Source organism: Bufo bufo, chromosome 9 (genome assembly GCF_905171765.1).
Source record: "Bufo bufo chromosome 9, aBufBuf1.1, whole genome shotgun sequence".
Classification (NCBI taxonomy): domain Eukaryota; kingdom Metazoa; phylum Chordata; class Amphibia; order Anura; family Bufonidae; genus Bufo; species Bufo bufo.
Window position 1 is genome coordinate 135236624 of NC_053397.1, and position 21310 is coordinate 135257933.

The 21310-nt window shown below is 44.4% G+C and overlaps 1 protein-coding gene across 2 annotated transcripts in view; it reads left to right on the forward strand.

Annotated features, from left to right (window-relative positions):
* Window positions 1-21310, forward strand: part of CENPM (centromere protein M) — a 433445-nt gene that overhangs the window by 87915 nt on the left and 324220 nt on the right. For both annotated transcript variants that reach the window (XR_005774194.1, XM_040407185.1), the window contains exon 2: window positions 16095-16174. Coding sequence is in view for 1 of the 2 variants with exons in the window: in XM_040407185.1 (XP_040263119.1) it covers window positions 16095-16174 (80 nt within the window). In the remaining variant the exon portion in view is untranslated. The remainder of the gene's footprint in view (window positions 1-16094; window positions 16175-21310) is intronic.

Sequence of the window (21310 nt, forward strand, 5' to 3'; positions counted from 1 at the left end):
GGGCGCCAGTGGCGAATTTGCCAATCTTGGTGTTGTCTGGCAAATGTTAAACGTCTTGAACGGTGTTGGGCTGTAAGCACAACCCCCACCTGTGGACGTCGGGCCCTCATATCACCCTCATGGAGTCTGTTTCTGACCGTTTGAGCAGATACATGCACATTTGTGGCCTGCTGGAGGTCATTTTGCAGGGCTCTGGCAGTGCTCCTCCTGTTCCTCCTTGCACAAAGGCGGAGGTAGCGGTCCTGCTGCTGGGTTGTTGCCCTCCTACGGCCTCCTCCAAGTCTCCTGATGTACTAGCCTGTCTCCTGGTAGCGCCTCCATGCTCTGGACACTACGCTGACAGACACAGCAAACCTTCTTGCCACAGCTCGCATTAATGTGCCATCCTGGATAAGCTGCACTACCTGAGCCACTTGTGTGGGTTGTAGACTCCGTCTCATGCTACCACTAGAGTGAAAGCACCGACAGCATTCAAAAGTGACCAAAACATCAGCCAGAAAGCATAGGAACTGAGAAGTGGTCTGTGGTCACCACCTGCAGAACCACTCCTTTATTGGGGGTGTCTTGCTAATTGCCTATAATTTCCACCTGTTGTCTATCCCATTTGCACAACAGCATGTGAAATTGATTGTCACTCATTGTTGCTTCCTAAGTGGACAGTTTGATTTCACAGAAGTGTGATTGACTTGGAATTACATTCTGTTGTTTAAGTGTTCCCTTTATTTTTTTGAGCAGTGTATTTGTTTATATTGATTTGTTGCATTTTTTTTTTTTACCTAAGGCGCCGTCCTTAGTATAATTGCAATTGTGGTTTTCTATCAAGTCCCTTAACCTGATCTGTGGTGATATATCTTTGTATTAAATAGTTTTGTATCATATATTAAATATCCACATGTGGCTCTAGATTTAGTGACCACTATATTAGAAGAGTAAGACACATCTTGGTCTCTCTTCTTTCTTCTTTTATGTTATCATTTATGATTTAGGACACTGTTATTTCTGGTTTTCTGTCCCCTGAGGAGCCCTACACCAACCGGGCGAAACGCGTTGGGACGTTGAGGGTAGTAGTGCCAATGTGACACTCTACCCATATTGTGTACTACATTCTTTGCTATATTTTATTATATTTTTTTCTTGCACTATCAACGGGTGGTCTACTCACCACCACACTGGGGGGGGGGTGGTGTTCTCTACATGTTGTTTTATTCTTGTTTTTGGCAATTGTATAGAATAGGCCTGGTCTCCAAGTAGGAATAGCCTTATCTGTCACCCGTCTTAGGGTCCTCCAGGGAACAGTAGGAGGCACGGCTATTCCGTTTGTAGGCAGGGCTACCTTAATAGGGTAAGCATTAGGGATATCGTCCCATTTATGCCACTACAATCATACCTGGCTGCCCTTCCTGCTACCAAGGAAACAAGTGACACACGGGTTCTTGTTTTGTTTTTGTTTATTTTTATTTATTTCTATATCCAAAGGGTCCAATATATTATTATTGATTATTAAATGTTATGTTTTAGAATTAATGGTTATTCTGTGAAGTCTGTCTATTAACTGACCTAATTCTACTATAATCCCTCGAACAGGGTTATGTTCACTTTGTGAATTTAAAGGGCATCTGTAAGCAGATTTATACCTATGAAACTGGCTGACCTGTTGTATGTGTGCTTGGCATCTGAAGGCATCTGTGTTGGTCCCATCTTCATATGTGCCTGTATTGCTAGAAAATGATATTTTAACCCCTTAAGGACACAGGGCGTACAGGTACAAATCATTGAGCAGGCACTTGGGGCAAATGTGCCGGGGGGTCCCGTGACGCCCCCATGTATGCGATCGCAGAAAACCGCAGGTGAATTCAGACCTGCGGTTTTCTGCGTTTCCGGGTTATTCGGGTCTCTGATGACCCGATAACCCGGAACAGGATGGTGATGGGGGTGTGATTTCACTTCACCAATCACCATCCAGCGATCCAGGACCTGATCTGTGCCCCAGCACCCCCCATCAGGTACATAGGGACAGCATAGGGAAAGTTTGGTTTAGGCAGGGAAAAAAAGGGAAAGTTAGTTTCTGAACTTTGATTGCATCACCCTAAGTTAGGGTGTCTGGGGTCCACAGCACAGCTGTGTGACCCTAGACCCCCCAGGGGTGCTGCCACTTGCCCCCCCCCACCTTTTTTGGGGTGCATTTTCTTTATATTTTTTGGTGTACGCTGACTGTGGCCGGCACTTAGTGTCCGGCCACTGTTAGCGCATCGCATACCCCACCGCTGATCAACTTCGGACGGTTGATCAGCGGTTTTAAATTTTTTCCCCCCACATTTATTGCCCTTTTTTTTAGTTAGTTTATTATTTTTTTTTTCTGTTCGTTTTAGGGTGAGTTCGTGAACACCCGTGCCCCCCCACACACGCACACCAAATAAAGATTTACATGCACGCACATATACACGCAGACACACACTCCCCTATGGCCCGCCGGACGTTCTCGGCCGAGGAGGCATACGCCCAGCTTGCCTCCGACTCCGAGAGTCCCAGTGAGGATGAGGATGACCCCACATTCCTGTTGTCATCCGCGTCCTCCTCATCATCTAGCGATGATGATGAGCCCCCAAGGCGGCGGAGACGCCATGTTAGGGACCCTGTGGCCCACACTAGTACGAGCAGCTCTGGGGCTCGTACTGGTTTCCCGGCCCACCAGTTAAATCCATCGGAGCACCCTGCCGGTGAACTAGTCTGGTGTAGCCCAGAGCGATACGAGCCCGTGATTCCTGATTTTGTAGGCCAATCAGGAATCCAGATTTCCACAGTGGTCTACACTGAATATGACTTTTTTTGTCATTTTTTCAGTGACCCACTGGTAAATCTGATGGTGGAGCAGACGAAGCTGTACGCCCAACAGCTCGTCGCTCAACACCCGGGCTCCTTTTTGGCCAGGCCCGGTAGCTGGACACCGGTCAGTGCAGCCGAAATGAGGACATTTTGGGGCCTCGTGCTGCATATGGGCCTGGTCAAGAAACCCAGTGTCAGGCTGTACTGGAGTGGGGACGTCCTATACCAGACCCCACTTTACACTACGGCCATGACACGATCCGGTTTGAGGCCATCCGGAAATGTCTGCATTATTCCGATAATGCAGCATGTCCCCCCCGAGGTGATCCTGCCCATGACCGTCTGTATAAGATACGGCCGGTCATCGATCACTTTGGGGCCAAATTCATGGAGGCCTATGTACCTGGAAGGGAGGTCGCGGTTGATGAGTCTCTCATTGCGTTCAAGGGGAGACTCATTTTCCGCCAGTATGTGCCCTCCAAGCGGGCGAGGTATGGCGTGAAGCTTTACAAAATTTGTGAGAGTGCCTCAGGGTACACTTACAAATTTTGTGTATACGAGGGGCGAGATTCCCGGATTCAACCCCCAGAATGTCCCCCCACTCTGGGTGTTACCATGAAACTTGTGTGGGACCTTATGCACCCACTGCTGGATAAGGGTTACCACCTTTACGTGGATAACTTTTATACCAGTTCCAGTCCCTTGCCGCCAGATCCACGTCCGCTTGTGGGACCGTGCAGAAAAATCAACGCGGCCTCCCTGCCTATCCCCAGGGGTGAGACCCGTGCCCTTACCACTGGAAACCTGTTGCTGGTCAGGTATAAGGACAAGAGGGATGTCCTTATGCTGTCCACTATTCATGGTAATGGCATCACCCCTGTCCCTGTGCGAGGTACCGCGGCAACGGTCCTCAAGCCCGATTGTATCGTTGACTACAATCTGTATATGGGAGGAGTTGATCTCTCGGATCAAGTCCTCAAGCCATATAACGCCATGCGCAAAACCCGGGCATGGTACAAAAAAGTTGCGGTCTACTTGGTACAGGTTGCCATGTACAACTCTTTTGTACTATCCCGAAGCGCTGGCAGCACAGGGACATTCCTCCAGTTCTATGAGGCAGTCCTCAAGACCCTGATCTTTTCGGACCAGGAAAGAGCAGGCCAGAGTACCTCGGGAACTGTAGGTGCCCGGATCGTCCCTGGCCAACACTTTCCAGGTGTGGTCCCCCATACTGGAAAGAAGGGACGTACCCAAAATAAGTGCAGAGTGTGTCGCAGGAGGGGGATATGGAAGGACACGACTACTCAGAGCGACACGTGCCCCGATCATCCGGGCCTCTGCCTTGACGGTTGCTTCAGGGAGTATCACACTTCCATGGAGTACTAAATTTATATCCCAATTTTGCACTGACATCGGATAAAAAAAACTGGTTCTCAGACTTGAGACACCCAAAAAAACTAAAATAATTTATTAAAATTAGACATATTAGGTATCGCCGCGTCGGTAATAATCTCCTCTATAAAAATACCCCATGACATAACCCCCCAGATTAACACGGTCCAGAAAAAAAAAAAAGGTGCAAAAATAGTTTTTTTTTGTCACCTTACATTATAAAAAGTTTAATAGCAAGCGATTAAAAAGTCATATAGCCCCCAAAATAGAGCCAATAAAACCGTCGTCTCATCCCGCAAAAAATGAGCCCCCACATAAGATAATCAGATAAAATAAAAATAAAAAAATGACTCTTAGACTTTAGAGATACAAAAGATTTTTTTTGGTGTCAAAAAGGATAATATAGTCTAAAACCTAAATAATTGTAAAAAAAGTAGACTTATTAGGTATCGCCGCGTCCGTAAGAATCTCCTCTATAAAAATACCCCATGACCTGACCCCCCAGATTAACACTGTTAAAAAAAAAAAAAAGTGCCAAAACCGCTATTTTTGACACTTTTCCATTTCAATCCGTTTTTTCCGGTAACAAAACAAGGGTTAACAACCAAACAAAACTTAATATTTATTACCCTGATACTGCAGTTTACAGAAACGCCACATTTGTGGTCGTAAACTGCTGTATCAGTAAAAGGGAGGCCGCAAAAGGAAAGGACCGACATGGTTTCTGGAAGGCCGATTTTGATGGCCTTTTTTATTGACACCATGTCCCCTTTGAAGCCCCCCTAGAGAAAAAAAAACTCCCTAAAAGTGACCCCATCTAAGAAACTACACCCCTCAAGGTATTCAAAACTGATTATACAAACTTTATTAACCCTTTAGGTGTTCCTCAACAGTTAATGGCAAATGGAGATGAAGTTTCAGAATTTCAATTTTTGGTAACCTTGCCTCACAAAAATGTAATAGAGCAACCAAAAATCATATTTACCCTAAAAATAGTCCACAAAAAAATGCCACCTTATCCCGTAGTTTCCAAAATCGGGGCACTTTTAGAGTTTCTACTCCAGGGGTGCATCAGAGGGGTTGAAACAGGACACGGTGTAAATAAACCGGTCCATAAAAATCAGCCCTCCAAAAACCAAAATGCGCATCTTTCACTCTACGCCCCGCTGTGTGGCTGTACAGTAGTTTATGGCCACATATTGGGTGTTTCTGTAAACGGCAGAGTCAGGGCAATAAAGATACAGTCTTGTTTGGCTGTTAACCCTTGCTTTGTTAGTGGAAAAAATGGGTTAAAATGAAAAATTAGACAAAAAAATGAAATTCTCAAATTTCATCCCCATTTGCCAATAACTCTTGTGCAACACCTAAAGGGTTAACAACGTATGTAAAATCAGTTTTGAATACCTTGAGGGGTGTAGTTTCTTAGATGGGGTCATTTTTGGGTGGTTTCTATTCTGTAAGCATCGCAAAGTGACTTCAGACCTGAACTGGTCCCTAAAAATTTAGTTTTTGTAAATTTCTGAAAAATTTCAAGATTTGCTTCTAAACTTCTAAGCCTTATAACATCCTCAAAAAATAAAATATCATTCCCAAAATAATTCAAACATGAAGTAGACATATGGGGAATGTAAAGTCATCACAATTTTTGGGGGTATTACTATGTATTACAGAAGTAGAGAAACTGAAACTTTGAAATTTGCTAATTTTTCCAAATTTTTGTTAAATTAGATATTTTTTGGTGCAAAAAAAAATAATTTTTTTGACTTAATTTTACCAGTGTCATGAAGTACAATATGTGACGAAAAAACAATCTCAGAACGGCCTGGATAAGTCAAAGCGTTTTAAAGTTATCAGCACTTAAAGTGACGCTGGTCAGATTTGCAAAAAATGGCCTGGTGCTAAGGTGTAATAAGGCTGTGTCCTTAAGGGGTTAATACATGCAAATGAGCCTCTAGGAGCAACGGGGCTTTACCATTACTCTTAGGGCTGTTTCACACGAGCGGATGCCGTGCGTGGCATCCGCTCTGTGAAAGAGTGCCAAGACCCGATGCAGACTGCAGAGGCATGGAGCATTAACATGACTGATAATGCTCCGTGCCTCTCTGTGACCTCTTTACTACGAAATCAGTTGTCACTGTGATTTCGTAGTAAAGAGATCACAGAGAGGCACGGAGCATTATCAGTCATGTTAATGCTCCGTGCCTCTGCAGTCTGCATCGGGTCTTGGCACTCTCACAGAGCGGATGCCACGCACGGCATCCGCTCGTGTGAAACATCCTTTAGAGACTCAGCTTTCTCTGCAACTGCCATGCCCTCTGCACTTTGACAGGGCCAGGTGTGACAGAGGGTCATCTCCGGGACAGGAGTCATCTCAGGTTAATTTGCATATGTATCAAATCGTTTTTTTTTTACACAATAAAATCACACAGAGCTATGGGGACTGGGTATTGCGGATGTGCTAGCGGCCATCTAGCAGCCCATGTCCTCAGCTCTATACACAAAATCCCGGTGACAGGTTCCCTTTAAAGGGGTTGTCCGGGTTCAGAGCTGAACCCGGACATATCCCAGTTTTTCCCTACGCCTCCACAACGGCAGTAAACATGGAGATTATCCCGCCTTCTCAGGGACAGGAAACAGCTTTGTGGATCAGCCCATATAAGGCCCCCTCCCTCTTACCTCTCCAGTTGTTTTCCTGTCCCTCAGAAGGTCAGGACTTGCCGGATCAGTCACGCGCCCAGCCTTTTCGGTTTGTTATCCCGGCTCTGGCCGGAGGGCTGAGGCAGGGGATAGGGTCGCGGAACTCTGCAAGAAGTTCCTCCTTCCCTGTGGTTTAAGCCCAGCGTTGCTGGCCACCCCGGGCTTTGGACCCGCGTCCAGTGCGGACCGGCCCTGTTTCTGCGAGCCGGGGGAGCGTTCCTGGGCCTGGGAGCGCTCCCCACACATTTCCCCTATGCGCGCGCGCCGGCAGTTGAATTCTATGTGACGTCGGAGGCCGGCGCGTGACGCGAGGGGGGGCGGAGCATAATGTCGTCATCAGTGGGAACCAGGAAGTAAAGGAGCGCGGCTGCCGGCGTTCCAGGCAGCTCCTGCGCTCTTCTCCCGAGAATGTCCCAGCAAGCTGACGATTCGCCCAGGCGGCCCACAGATTCCTCCAGGCCCTCTAGCCCGGTAAGCCTCCTCCCATTACTAAATAACAGGGTGCCTTATCCTGTATGGGGGTCTCCTTGGTGGTGGTTCTTTACCCTTCTCTTTAGAGACTAAGGATAAAACTTCCTCTCCAATTTTGTGTCTCTCAGGGTAAAGAATCCTCAAAAAAGGATCCACCCTTGAAGAAAAAATGCGTAATGTGCAAGAAATCGCTATCTGGTACATACAAGAAATCTATGTGCCAAAAGTGTTGTGACAAGGTTGTGTCAGAGGAGACCCCATCTTTAATTGAAAGTCTGAAAACCATAATCAGAGAAGAAGTGGGTGCAGCTGTAGAAGCTAAGTTATCTACATTGTCTCCCAGACCATCTACCTCAGGAGCCATAGTCTCTAATGTGCAGGACTCTGACCTGGATGAAGGTGAAATTTCCTCTGGGTCTGACTCGGATATTTCAGATCAAGCAGGCGGTAAACCTCTCTGTTCAGTTGAGGAGACGAATTCCCTGCTGAAAACCATTAGGGCTACAATAAGCCTGGAAGAGCCCAGAGAACCCCTTTCAGTACAGGACCAATTGTTTGCTGGATTAGGGGACAAGAAAAAACGAGTCTTTCCCGTCCACCCTAACATCCGGGCTTTAATACACTCAGAATGGAGAGACCCTGAGAAAAAACAATCCGCCTCTAAGTGGTTAAAGAGAAAATACCCTTTCGCGGAAGAAGATTCTGTGGCCTGGGATAAGACCCCTAAAGTAGATGCCCCAGTAGCAGGAATCTCCAAAAAAACTGCCCTTCCATTTGAAGACCTCGGCCTTCTGAAAGATCCGATGGACAAAAGATGTGAAAACCTCCTTAAAAAGATGTGGGAATCCTCTACGGCCACTCTAAGACCAGGGATATCTGCAACTTATACGGCGAGAACCCTGGGCCTTTGGTTGGGACAGTTGGAGGAACATCTAGAGTCAGGCACTCCACGAGAAGAAATCCTAGCTTCTATACCTATGCTAAAACAGGCCGCTAATTTTATGGCAGACGCGTCAGCAGACATAGTGAAGCTTTCAGCCAGATCTGCTGCCCTCTCTAACTCTGCTAGAAGAGCAGTATGGTTACGCACCTGGTCCGGTGACACAGCCTCCAAGAACAAGCTGTGCACTCTGCCATGTGAGGGAGATAGGGTGTTCGGTACGGCCTTGGACGACATTCTAGAGAAAGCTTCAGATAGAAAAAAGGGCTTTCCTACAGAATCAAAATTTTTTCAACAAAGGCGGTCCTTTCGGTCCCAGAACCGGGGTAGGCCGGACCAAAACAGAAGGGACACTAGACCAGCCTGGCAGTCCAATAGGGGTAAAGGCAGAGGGTTCCTGTTTAACCCTGACAAATCGGCCCACACCTCTACTCAATGACGCCCAAAGCGTAGTGGGAGGAAGACTGTCCCAATTCTATCCTGCCTGGGTAAATATCCAGGCCTCTCCATGGGTTCTGTCAGTCATAAAAAAGGGGTACAGTCTAGAGTTAAAAACCTGCCCACCAGACAGATATATGGAGAACCCTCGTCCGGGGGAGATAAGCCAACAAACTACACCCTCCCTCCTGCAGAGGAATGTAAAGATCTTGTCGGGCAACTCTACAACAGTGGAGTACCTGAACAAACAGGGCGGCACAAGAAAGCTATCGCTAGCCCTGGTGGTGAGAAAAATCTTCAGTTGGGCAGAAAAGAATATTCAGTCCCTTTCAGCAGCCCATGTGAGAGGGAAAGAGAATCAGGTGGCGGATTTCCTCAGCCGGGACCAGCTAAACGCAGGAGAGTGGATACTAAACCCTCAGGTATTCAAGCAGATCTGTTCCAGGTGGGGAACGCCGAAGATCGACCTGTTCGCCAGAAGAAAAAACAAACATGTTCCGAATTTCTACTCTCTGGCAGTGGAAGATCAACCCTTAAAGGTGGATGCGCTCTCGGTACCCTGGCCACCAGTCCTGTTATATGCATTCCCACCATTCTCCCTCATACAGCGGGTCATAGCAAAGATTTTGGAAGAAAGAGTACGAATCATCCTGATCACTCCATTTTGGCCCCGCAGATCATGGTTTCCGATCCTGAAGATTCTAGCAGGAGAAGAATTCTGGATCCTCCCTCCTCGCCCAGACCTTCTACTTCAGGGTCCGGTTTCTCATCCTCAAGTCACCCAACTCCGTCTGACGGCCTGGAGGCTGAAAGAAACATCCTGAGTAAAAAAGGTTTCTCCGGGAAAGTGATCTCCACCTTACTTCTTAGTAGGAAACCGGTCACCTCGAAAATATATCTAAGGGCCTGGAAATCCTTTCTGCTCTTCGGGAAGGATAAATACGACCCGTCAGGAGAACCTCAGATGTCCCTCATACTGGACTTTCTCCAAGCAGGGTTGGATAAAGGCCTCGCAGTAAGTACACTAAAAGTTCAGATAGCAGCCTTGAGTGTATTTATGGACTGTAAACTGGCTAACATGGAAATAATAAAAAGGTTTTTTAAGGCGGCCGTCAGGATTCGCCCTAGGTTAAGATCCCTAGTGCCTCCTTGGGACTTAAGCTTGGTACTGTCCAAGCTTATGTACCCTCCATTTGAGCCAATCACAGATATACCCTTAAGAATTCTTACTCTTAAGACATCATTCCTGCTAGCCATCACTACGGCCAGAAGAGTAGGCGAAATACAAGCCTTTTCTATCCTGCCTCCATACCTTTCCATTTCAGACGACAGGATCACGCTAAAACATGCTCCAGAATTCCTTCCGAAGGTAGTCTCAAAATTTCACTGCCAACAGGAAATTATCCTTCCCTCCTTTTGTTCTCAGGCAAAGAACGAAAAAGAGAGACTTCTTCATAACCTGGACGTCAGGAGATGTGTCCTCCAATACCTGGAAGCCACTAAGGAGATTAGGAAGACTAATCAACTTCTAATTCAATACCTGGGCATGTTGAAGGGAAAAGCGGCCAGCAAGACTTCAATATCAAGATGGATCAAGTCCTGTATCTATCTAGCCTACCAGACAGAGGGTGTTCCTCCTCCACCGTTTCTCAAAGCTCACTCTACCAGGGCCCTAGCCACATCCTGGGCCGAGGGTGCTTCAGCTTCCTTAGAGGACATTTGCCGTGCAGCCACATGGTCCAATCCATGTACATTTTTTAGACATTACAGATTAGATGTTTCTGCAAATAGGGATTTAGCCTTTGGGCGGAGGGTCCTATCTGCAGTTGTCCCACCCTAGGCTGTTATCCTATGTTACTTCCTCCATGTTTACTGCCGTTGTGGAGGCGTAGGGAAAAGACTTACATTACTCTTACCGGTAATCGTTTTTTCCCTTTAGCCTCCACAACGGCAGGAGGAATTCCCCCCCTAAAAAAAAAAAAAAAAATCTACTATATATAGATATACATTATTTAATACGTATAAATACTTATGTGTATATTCTATTGATGAAATATATGTTCTTCTAAGTTAGAGCAGACTGGCTCTGATATTTGTTACTTTGTTCTTTATTAAACCTTCCTTGCATTTATCTCTGAGTACTAGGTTACTAACTGGAGAGGTAAGAGGGAGGGGGCCTTATATGGGCTGATCCACAAAGCTGTTTCCTGTCCCTGAGAAGGCGGGATAATCTCCATGTTTACTGCCGTTGTGGAGGCTAAAGGGAAAAAACGATTACCGGTAAGAGTAATGTAAGTCTTTTACGCAGGCAGTCCTCCTGATGAGCATCGGAGCATTTTATGCTCCGATACTTTCCTTTGCTCTGAATTGCGCAGGGCAAAGGTTTTTTGTTTTTTTTTGTGGGGAGATCTGGTGACTTAACGGGTTCTCCATGGGTAAAGCTAGGCGGCTAAAGCCTACCCATCAGCAACGGTGACGTCATCTGCAACCCTGCTAGGAAGCCTCCACCTAGCTGTGTTAAAAATGTTAACGGCCCTTGCCCTGCATGATACGGCCCTGGACAAAGGAGAGCATAGGAGCATTAAATGCTCCGATGCTCAAATCAGGGGAGCTGCCTGAGTGAAAATGGGGAATATGTCTGGGTTCACCTCTGAACTCTGACAACCCCTTTAACACTGGTTTCCGTAGTTTAGTTTACTGTGAACTAGGGATCGACCGATATTGATTTTTTAGGGCCGATACCGATACCGATAATTTGTGAACTTTCAGGCCGATAGCCGATAATTTATACCGATATTCTGGTAATTTTCATTTTTGAGAAAAAAAAAAATTCCTACACAAATCTGCTAAAAAATTAATATGTTTATTGTTAATGTGTATTTTTTTTGTTTATTGTTAATGTGTATTTTTTTTCTTTTTATAAATCTTTTTCATTTATACTTAATATTTTTGTGTTGTTTTTTTACTAACTTTTAGCCCCCTTAGGGACTAGAACCCTTGTCCTATTCCCCCTGATAGATCTCTATCAGGGTGAATAGGAGCTCACACTGTCCCTGCTGCTCTGTGCATAGTGCACACAGCAGCATGGAGCTGAACATGGCAGCCAGCTGGGGCTCCGATCGGAGGAGCAGGGGAGAGGGGATCCTGTGGCCACTGCCACCAATGATTAATACTGGGTGGGGCTTGGGGGGGGGGGGGGGGGGGCGCACTGCGCCACCAATGAAGATAAGTCTCTCAATCATTCATATACAGGAGGCGAGAGCTGGCTGCAGAATCACATAGCCGGCTCCCGACCTCTATCAGCGGTAGCTGCGATCCGCGGCACCTGAGGAGTTAACTACCGCGGACCGCAGCTATTGCTCATAGAGGTCGGGAGCCGGCTATGTGATTCTGCAGCCAGCTCCCGCCTCCTGTATATGAATGAATGAGAGGCTTATCTTCATTGGTGGCGCAGCGGCCACAGCCCCTCCCCTCCTCTTATGTTCTATCCCCTCATTGGCGGCAGCAGCAGCACAGGGGGAGGAGACACTGCTTCCTTCTCCCCTGTGCTGCGGAGGGAACACAGAGAGCGCTGAGAGCAGCGCGATCTGTGTTCCCCATACGTTATCGGTATATCGGCAAAATAGATGCCGAAACCGATAACGTTCAAAATCCTCAATATCGGCCGATAATATCGGCCAAACCGATAATCGGTCGATCCCTACTGTGAACTGCATTTTCTAAGTCCTTCTCCATTTCATTTTTTAATCTTTGTATTAAAGTTCAAAAAAGGTATCAGTAAAAGTATCTAGAACTGTGCATATAGGCAAAAATGGGCAACAGGTGCCCAGAAAATAAGTAGGCATGCAGGCCTAAAAAATGTACATTTAGTTACAGAAAGTAGATTTTTTTTTACTAGAGATGAGCAAATTTCATATTTTGAAATTCGTTCACACTTCGTTTAGTGGTAAAAGGTGAATTGCGTTATGGATTCCGTTACCATAATGGTGAATGTTATTTTATAAAGAAATTCTGGCCTCCTGTACTATATTGTCAAAAGTTTGAAGGCATGCTCCTGGCTCCTTACACACCTGGAGAAACCATGGGAATGTTTATCCACTTGCCTACTGCCGCACGACTTTATGCATTGCGGCGTTAGGCAGTTATCTGTAACCCGACTTATAAAAGCATCAGGTTACATTGCGATTTGCCGGCAGCCAGTGCCGCTGCATATCGACGTGACCGTGCTGTCATCAGGCAGCTCCAGTCACTGGGAGAAGTGACATGACCAGCGGTCAGGCAGTAATAGACGCTTGTAGCGGTGTGCTACAAGCGTCTATCAAATTGTAAAATCTAAAAGCAGTCAGGGAGCTCTTTTTGTCACCTGCTATAAAATGAAGAGTCAGCCTGCAGGCTGGGAATTAACTGCTTCCTGCCTTGACTGTGGCAAGAAGGGGTTAATTCACTTTAAAAAAAAAAAATATATATATTTTATAAAAAGAGAAATACAGAAAAATAAATTAAGTTATAGCAATAGTTACTAGCATTAGCAATAGTATAGCAGACTACGTACATACCCATACAAACACCCTTTTTCGTTCATAAAAAAAAAATATATTATTAGTTTTAGCAATAGTATAGTGGAATTCATGTGTGTAAAATATACAAACATGCACATTTTTATTCTAAAAATCTAGGTATTTGTTTTAGCTATATTTTGTAACAGGGTTTTTTTTCTGTGTAAAATTATATATATTTTAAAAAAAACTTAATGTCCAAATTTCCTCAAGATGAATACCTTAGGGGAATAACCTAAAAAAGTCACTTTGAAAGGGGCTTGTAATGTTTTGGTGCTGTACAAGATTTTTATGGCAGTACGATGCCATACAACCAGCAATAGAAAAATAGGCCGCCAAAATGTGCTCGTCTTTTGAAGTCTTGCAGAGGGCACAGCCAGTAGATAAATTACATAGATGGCATCCATTTTCAGGGTACAAGTGTACGGTAATGGCTTTTAAAAATGTTTTATCTTGAAACCTTTTGTAATAGAAAAAAAATTAATAAATGTTTATTTTTCATGATTTTCAGTTTTTCCTCAAATAGTTATTGTTTTAATATTATATCCATTATCTAATGGCACAAAGGTCTAAGGTGTCCCGTAAAAAAAATCTAATTCTCATCGGCTGGCTCATAAATTTATCAGCCAATTACACACACAAGCCAGCCATTTTAGAGTCTTGAAGAGACAGTGTAGAGACTGGACATATTTAGACTGCTCATGAATTAATCTGCATGAGGTCGAACGATGAAACTAGCGATTTGCTAATCCTCATACAGTGGAGGTGAGCAGTGCATTTTAATGCAGCTCTACATTTTCACTGAAGAGCAGGCAGTTATCGGGAAGGAACCCACACCAGATTTATCACAGTTGCTCAGGCTGTATGATGAATGTGGTGCAGGGATAGATGCTTTTCATTGACTCTGTACCAACTATTGGTTGGCTTACTTGGAGACCCATTTTTCTGCCAGAATTGAGTTGAAATGTAACCCCGCTCAATTTCCAGTCAAGCTCCGCCTAGATTCCGGTAAGCCATACCTCCTTGTCAAGCATGTAGTAAATAAGTTTAAACTCTGGATCCGCCAAATTTTGCATATTGAGAGATTTTAGGCGCAGAGTTATTAAATTTGCTGTCTCCTCATTTATTTATTTTTTGCTAATGAAACCTCTGGCATTGTTTCAGGTTGTCTTGTAGCATGTCCTTCAAGTTTAACTTGTATATACATATATGCACTAGAATTATTAGGAACACCTGTTCTATTTCTCATTAATGCAATTATCTAGTCAACCAATCACATGGCAGTTGCTTCAATGCATTTAGGGGTGTGGTCCTGGTCAAGACAATCTACTGAACTCCAAACTGAATGTCAGAATGGGAAAGAAAGGTGATTTAAGCCATTTTGAGCGTGGCATGGTTGTTGGTGCCAGACGGGCCGGTCTGAGTATTTCACAATCTGCTCAGTTACTGGGATTTTCACGCACAACCATTTATAGGGTTTACAAAGAATGGTGTGAAAAGGGAAAAACATCTAGTATGCGGCAGTCCTGTGGGCAAAAATGCCTTGTGGATGCTAGAGGTCAGAGGAGAATGGGCCGACTGATTCAAGCTGATAGAGTAACGTTGACTGAAATAACCACTCGTTACAACCGAGGTATGCAGCAAAGCATTTGTGAAGCCACAACACGCACAACCTTGAGGCGGATGGGCTACAACAGCAGAAGACCCCACCGGGTACCACTCATCACTACAAATAGGAAAAAGAGGCTAAAATTTGCACGAGCTCACCAAAATTGGACTGTTGAAGACTGGAAAAATGTTGCCTGGTCTGATGAGTCTCGATTTCTGTTGAGACATTCAAATGGTAGAGTCCGAATTTAGCGTAAACAGAATGAGAACATGTATCCATCCTCTGATGGCTACTTCCAGCAGGATAATGCACCATGTCACAAAGTTTGAATCATTTCAAATTGGTTTCTTGAACATGACAATGAGTTCACTGTACTAAAATGGCCCCCACAGTCACCAGATCTCAACCCAATAGAGCATCTTTGGGATGTGGTGGAACGGGAGCTTCGTGCCCTGGATGTGCATCCCTCAAATCTCCATCAACTGCAAGATGCTATCCTATCAATATGGGCCAACATTTCTAAAGAATGCTATCAGCACCTTGTTGAATCAATGCCACGTAGAAGTAAGGCAGTTCTGAAGGCAAAAGGGGGTCCAACACCGTATTAGTATGGTGTTCCTAATAATTCTTTAGGTGTGTGTGTGTGTATGTATGTATGTATGTGTGTGTGTGTGTGTGTGTGTGTGTGTGTGTGTGTATATATATATTTAATAACAGGCTCATTATTTTTGCAAAAGAGAATGTTACATTTCACTGTAACTAATATATATACTAGACGTCAAAAGTTTACTTGTTCACATTGTTCGTATTTGATGCCATTACCTTTTAAATTACTTTCTATTTCAATCTAACACGTGAACTAGCGTTCCACAAGCTTTTCCCAGTACTTTACTAGAATTTGAGATTATTCTTCATACAGTGGGACCACAATTATTTTTTATGTCTTTTTATACACCTCAAAATCTTATTGCTTTTGCAGCTGCTACCTGACTTTGAGTACTGGTATTTAGTTTACTTGTAAGCAAGTCCTTCTTCTATTCTGTCCCTAGTTTTATTTCCATGACTGTATATACTGTGGCCTAGGTACATTAACATTTATCAACATTGCAGATTATGTAATTTGTGGATAAATATATAAATCTAAGATATATGTATTCAATTTATGCAGTTGGTGGGCTCAGAGGAGAGTCATCAGGAATTAATTGCCAATGCAATTTTGAAAAGGACGGGAACCTTTGAAGTAAAGATGTGAGTATACAAATATTGGTTTAATACAGTGTTTGAATATTTCAGTTGGCCATTTCTGATTAACCCTCTTTAACCATATTTTCTGAAAGTAGACACCTTTCACACGTCAGAATGCCACTCAGCGCTTCATACACACAGACACTTTCATGCAATTTTGCAACAAATTGTAATTTTTCATAAAAATTGTACAATAGTTTATATTAGTGGGTAAAATTTTGACCAAAGCAGAAAGTTTCATAGATCACACCTCTTAAAATTAAACATATGCAGAGTTCATTCATGCCACTAAATATGTGTAATATACAGCTACAACATGGTTAGCACTCCTTTTTTCTGAGATTTCTGAGTTTGGTTATCTAATCTAAGCAAACACCTTCAATTGCTTTTCAATGGCTTTTGTCTCAAGATAATGAAATGAGTTAAGAAATTTGAGTTAACAGAGGGAGTGCTAACCATGGTACATCTGTATCCTGTTCATTTGCATTTTTATTGCACTATATCTGTGGAAAATGGTAATGCACAGTCAGCTAATACTTAGAAAGTCCCAAAGTCTCTATCTATGCACTGAGAAATTTGAAATCTTCAGTCCAAATTTTTTTAAAAACTGCTGGGAGCGAAGATATTTTGTGATAGATCAGCCTTTCCGTTCTCCTGCTCAGTTATACGCATATGTGTGGTCACTAAGGGGTTAAAAGAGAGGACTATGGTGGATTAAGTTGTAGCAATTCACAAATAAGTTAAGTGGAGTCTCTAAGAAATGATAGGAGGCCAATTACATATTTCTGTAAGTGAAGATCCACAAAATTAGAGTGATTGCTCGTCAGAGATGCTCCAATTTAGGACAAGTTATTAGTTGTACATTGGGGTGTCTAACCACCCCTGTTTAGCCATCAATTTTAATATGACGAATCAAAAGCGTTTAATAGGCATTTATTCAGAAGCATGATGGTATAATGGAAAAATACATGTAGATATTACGTACACACACAATTCAAAATACTGCAAAAGTCCTTTTCTATATTTCATGTTTCAATATGTGAGTATGTGTGTATAAGTTCCTTATAAATGTTACAAAACAGAACCAAAGGAAACAGACTATATTTCTTAATTAACTCACTTATGTTTATAGTAAGACAAAAAGCATAAAGACTTAACCCTTAGGATACCGTACATGTACGGCGCTGTAGGACATGATTTAAACCCCAGCGCCATACAAGTACGGTAGGCTGATCGAGCGGGTGCAGGAGCTACACCCGCCCATTCAGCAGCAGAGGCCCGGCAGTCACTGACCCTGCTGTATGTGCTAGCATCTGTGAAAACAGAGATGCCGGCTCATTAACCCTTGCTATGCCGCGGTCAGTGCTGACCACGGCATGTATGGTTAGTGGAGAGGAAGGGGGCTCCCTCCCGGTCCCCATCGGGTCTCTGCACTGTGGTGACAGTGACCCGATGGCTGGGAAGGCAGGCCGATGCTATCCATAGGCATCGTGGCTGCCTTCTATGGAAGCATGTGAGATCCAGCCCCCTGGGTCTCGCAGGCTGTCAGTGAATTACAATGGTAATAGACAGCCCCTTATGCCTCTCTCAGCCCCCATTATCAGCCCTTATACCTCTCATCACCTCCATTGCCTCAGATCAGCCCCCAGCAGCCTCATGTTTTATAAAATAAAAAAACCACTTACCTCTCCTGCTCCTGGATGCCGCCTCACCACCCGCAATCTTCTTCCTCCTGCTGTCGACTGTGCTGTGAACTGGGGTGCACAGCGTGAGGTCACAGAGAGCAGCTGACAGCCGAGGACCAGGAAGCGGTGAGTACAGAGCCTTGACTGCTTCCTGGTCCTACGGTACTAATGAGCGCTCATTAGTATTTGCCCCATAAGACTCAGGGGCATTTCTCACCCCCCCCCCCCCCCCCACACACACTTTTGGGGGGAGAAATGTGTCCTATGGGGCGAAAAAAACGGTATGTAAGATTGTAAAAAAGCAAAGGAGACATATAAGGTATCGCCGCTCAGGTGGACGCCTTAAAAAATAAAAATAAAAACCATGCCAAAACGATCAAAAAGTCATATATACCCCAAAATGGTACCTATCAAACAATCATCTCATCCCGTAAAAAATTAGACCCCACATAACACAAGCGCTCAAAAAATAAATAAATATGTCTCTCAGAATAAATAAAAACTGTGCCAGAACAGTCATTTTTCAGGATGTTCCTCCATGACAGCACCACTGGAGGATGTCCTATTGATCTCTGTAGGGACAGGAAGCGAAAGAGATTAAAAGGCCCCTCCCCACACACCAGTGTTCTTCCTGTCCCTACAGGGATAGGGAAGCAGAGAAGGAGTTCCTGCTTAGGGATGAAGAGGAGAAGTACCCTATTTAGGATAAGAAGGCTGAGGCTGTGTCGGGGGTTTATGCCTCTCCTCAGTCTCCAGTAGCTTAAGCTAGCACCCCTCTGGGAAGGGGTTCCCTAGCTCTTCCCAGATACCTGTAGGGTGCTTGGATGCCGCTTCTCCTGAGGGAGCTCTGGGCTCGGCTGTGTCTCCTTGGCGTGCGTCTGTGCGTGCGATTGCCAATCAGGTCACGTGGCCAGAAGAAGATGGCAGCACCAGTCGTTGCATGCTGGAGGCCTTGATTTAGTGAGGCCTTGCATGGGGTTAGACTCTTCCATGGAATAAGTCTCCCAGGAAGAGGAGGAGGAGCGGTGCGGCGGGGATTGGACCTAATGGGGTTAGTCCATTTATATGACTGCAGCTGAGGGGTACAGTCTGTGCGCCATGGAGGTCTAGATATCTGGAAAGCAGCAGGCTAGTACAGATTTTTTTATATTTTTTTTTCTCTTTCTCTCTCTCGTCCAATGTAGAAACAAAATAGAAGGCTAGAAAGTGTGCGACATGTTCTAAAAGACTTCTGGAGTCTTATAATAAACAATTATGCCCTGACTGCCTTACAAAAATTCTTAGAGAAGCAGCCTTCTTTTTTATTGGAATTTAGAGTTATGATAAGAGTTCAGGCATCTGTGTCTAACCTGGTTCCACCCCCCAGTCCCCTCTCCGCCACCGTCTAAGACACCCAGGGTTCAAATGGGTTCAGACTCTGAAGACTATGGCTTATATTATTCAGAGGGAGAATTGGAAGAAGATGATCAGCATTTCCCTTCCTCCTTTTCAGAAGAATCTAGGAGATACCTCTTTTTTCCTGCGAGGATCTAGATCCCCTTCTAACCACAGTAAGACAAACTATGGCGGTAGAAGATGAGGAACAGGCCCAAACTATTCAGTATGAGATGTTCAGGGGCCTGAGAGCGAAAAAGAAGAAACTCTTTCCAGTAATCTCAAATTTGAAAGAATTAATAGAGGAGGAGTGGGAAGATGCGGAAAAGAAACAGTATTTACCGTGTAAGTTTAAATGCAGACTTCTATTCAATCTGAAAGCGACAAAATTATGGGAAGAAATCCCTAAAGTCAACACACAATTAGCAAAGGTGGCAAAGAAAACTACGATTCCCTTTGCAGACTCATCCAAGATGAAGGCTCTGATGGATCGTAAAATAGATGGATTATTTTTTATTTTTTCAAAATATTTTTATTCAGGGAAACATCAATTAGCAGCATATAGATGTAAAAAGACACTTAGCAGATACAAATGTCATTTCCAGATACACGTACAATAAAGTGTCATATATGGCATAAGATAATAACATTTCCCAATTTTCCATTTTCTCCCACCCACCTCCCCCCTCCCATGAACCTTTGTCACCCCAACTGTGTGCCCAACGTTCGGTCAAGTAAAAGTACTCTCCATCAAAGATGTCTGCCTCACGGCCGCTTGCCGGCCCCTGTATCTATAACCTGAAGGAATCCTGTCTACACCTCTAGTTAGCGAGTGCTACCATCACGGGATATCTATCTCTAGTGCACCTAACGTCCCCCTTTATCTGTTCTTCCAGATACCATTTAGTGTGGCAAAAAGGCTTCATTACCTCCTGAATCTCCATAGGAGTTAGAACATGGCTGATAAATTTCCTCCACTTACTGAAGAAGGATTTCGTGGACTTATCCTTATTGTTCTCTGCCTCCAGCCTATCCATATAGAGAATACGGCTCATAATGCCCACTGTTTCGTCCAATGTGGGAATGGTGGGGAATATCCAGTGCCTCAATATCGTTTTTTTAACTGCTAGTAAAAACCGATGTATACCTTTGACATGTGTGGAGTGAGTTATTTCCCCCTTAGTATCCCAAGGTATATAATGAAAAATACAATGTAGTGGATTCAATTGTACTTCCACTCCCCAGATCTGTTTCATGAGTTCTAGCGCACCCTTCCACAGGGGAGTTAAAGATGGGCAGCCCCACAGCCCATGCAACAGATTGGCTTTCTGGAGTTGACATTTTGGGCACCATCTAAGATAGTGTGCTGGAGCATCCCTATAAGACAAGTCAAACGCATACGTTGCTTTGTGCAAAATCCTGAAGTGCATTTCCCTCCAAGTCTCATTTCCTGTCGCCTGCCTCACACGTTCCAAGCCTTCCCTTAACTTTGGGGTCAACTCCTCTTCCCCCAGCTCAACTTCCCATTTCTGGAAAACTTTTGCTTCTATAGGAATCAAATGAGTATTTTGAATTTTCCGGTATAGATCTGAAAGAGAATTATTTTGAGTTCCCATTAGGGCATCGAACCTTTCCTGGTCTCCCATGTCCAGCGACTGAGACCGGCAAAAAGAACTAATTTGACTATATGGGAAGAAGTGCGAGGGAGGCAACCGGAACTGGGACCTGATATTTTGCCAAGACAATAACTCACTTTCCATAGGGTTAAGCAACTGTTTCAAGGAAATGATTCCCTTCTCTTTCCAGAGTGTAAACATTACTGACTGTAACCCCGCTGGAAAGGCTGGGAGGGTCCATAATGGCATGTATGGAGAGAGATACATAGGTAATCGAAACAGTTTACGGACCCCTCTCCACGTAGCTAAAGTATCCTTCAGTAGTGTATATTTCCTCAAAGCCAGAGCAATGTCTCGGATTCTGGTGTGCAAAATAGCTCTCAAATCCCATGGAACGGCCAATTCCTTCTCCAAGGGGGTATTGGAAAAATTTGAGGAACCAGACATCCAATCCTTAATATGTC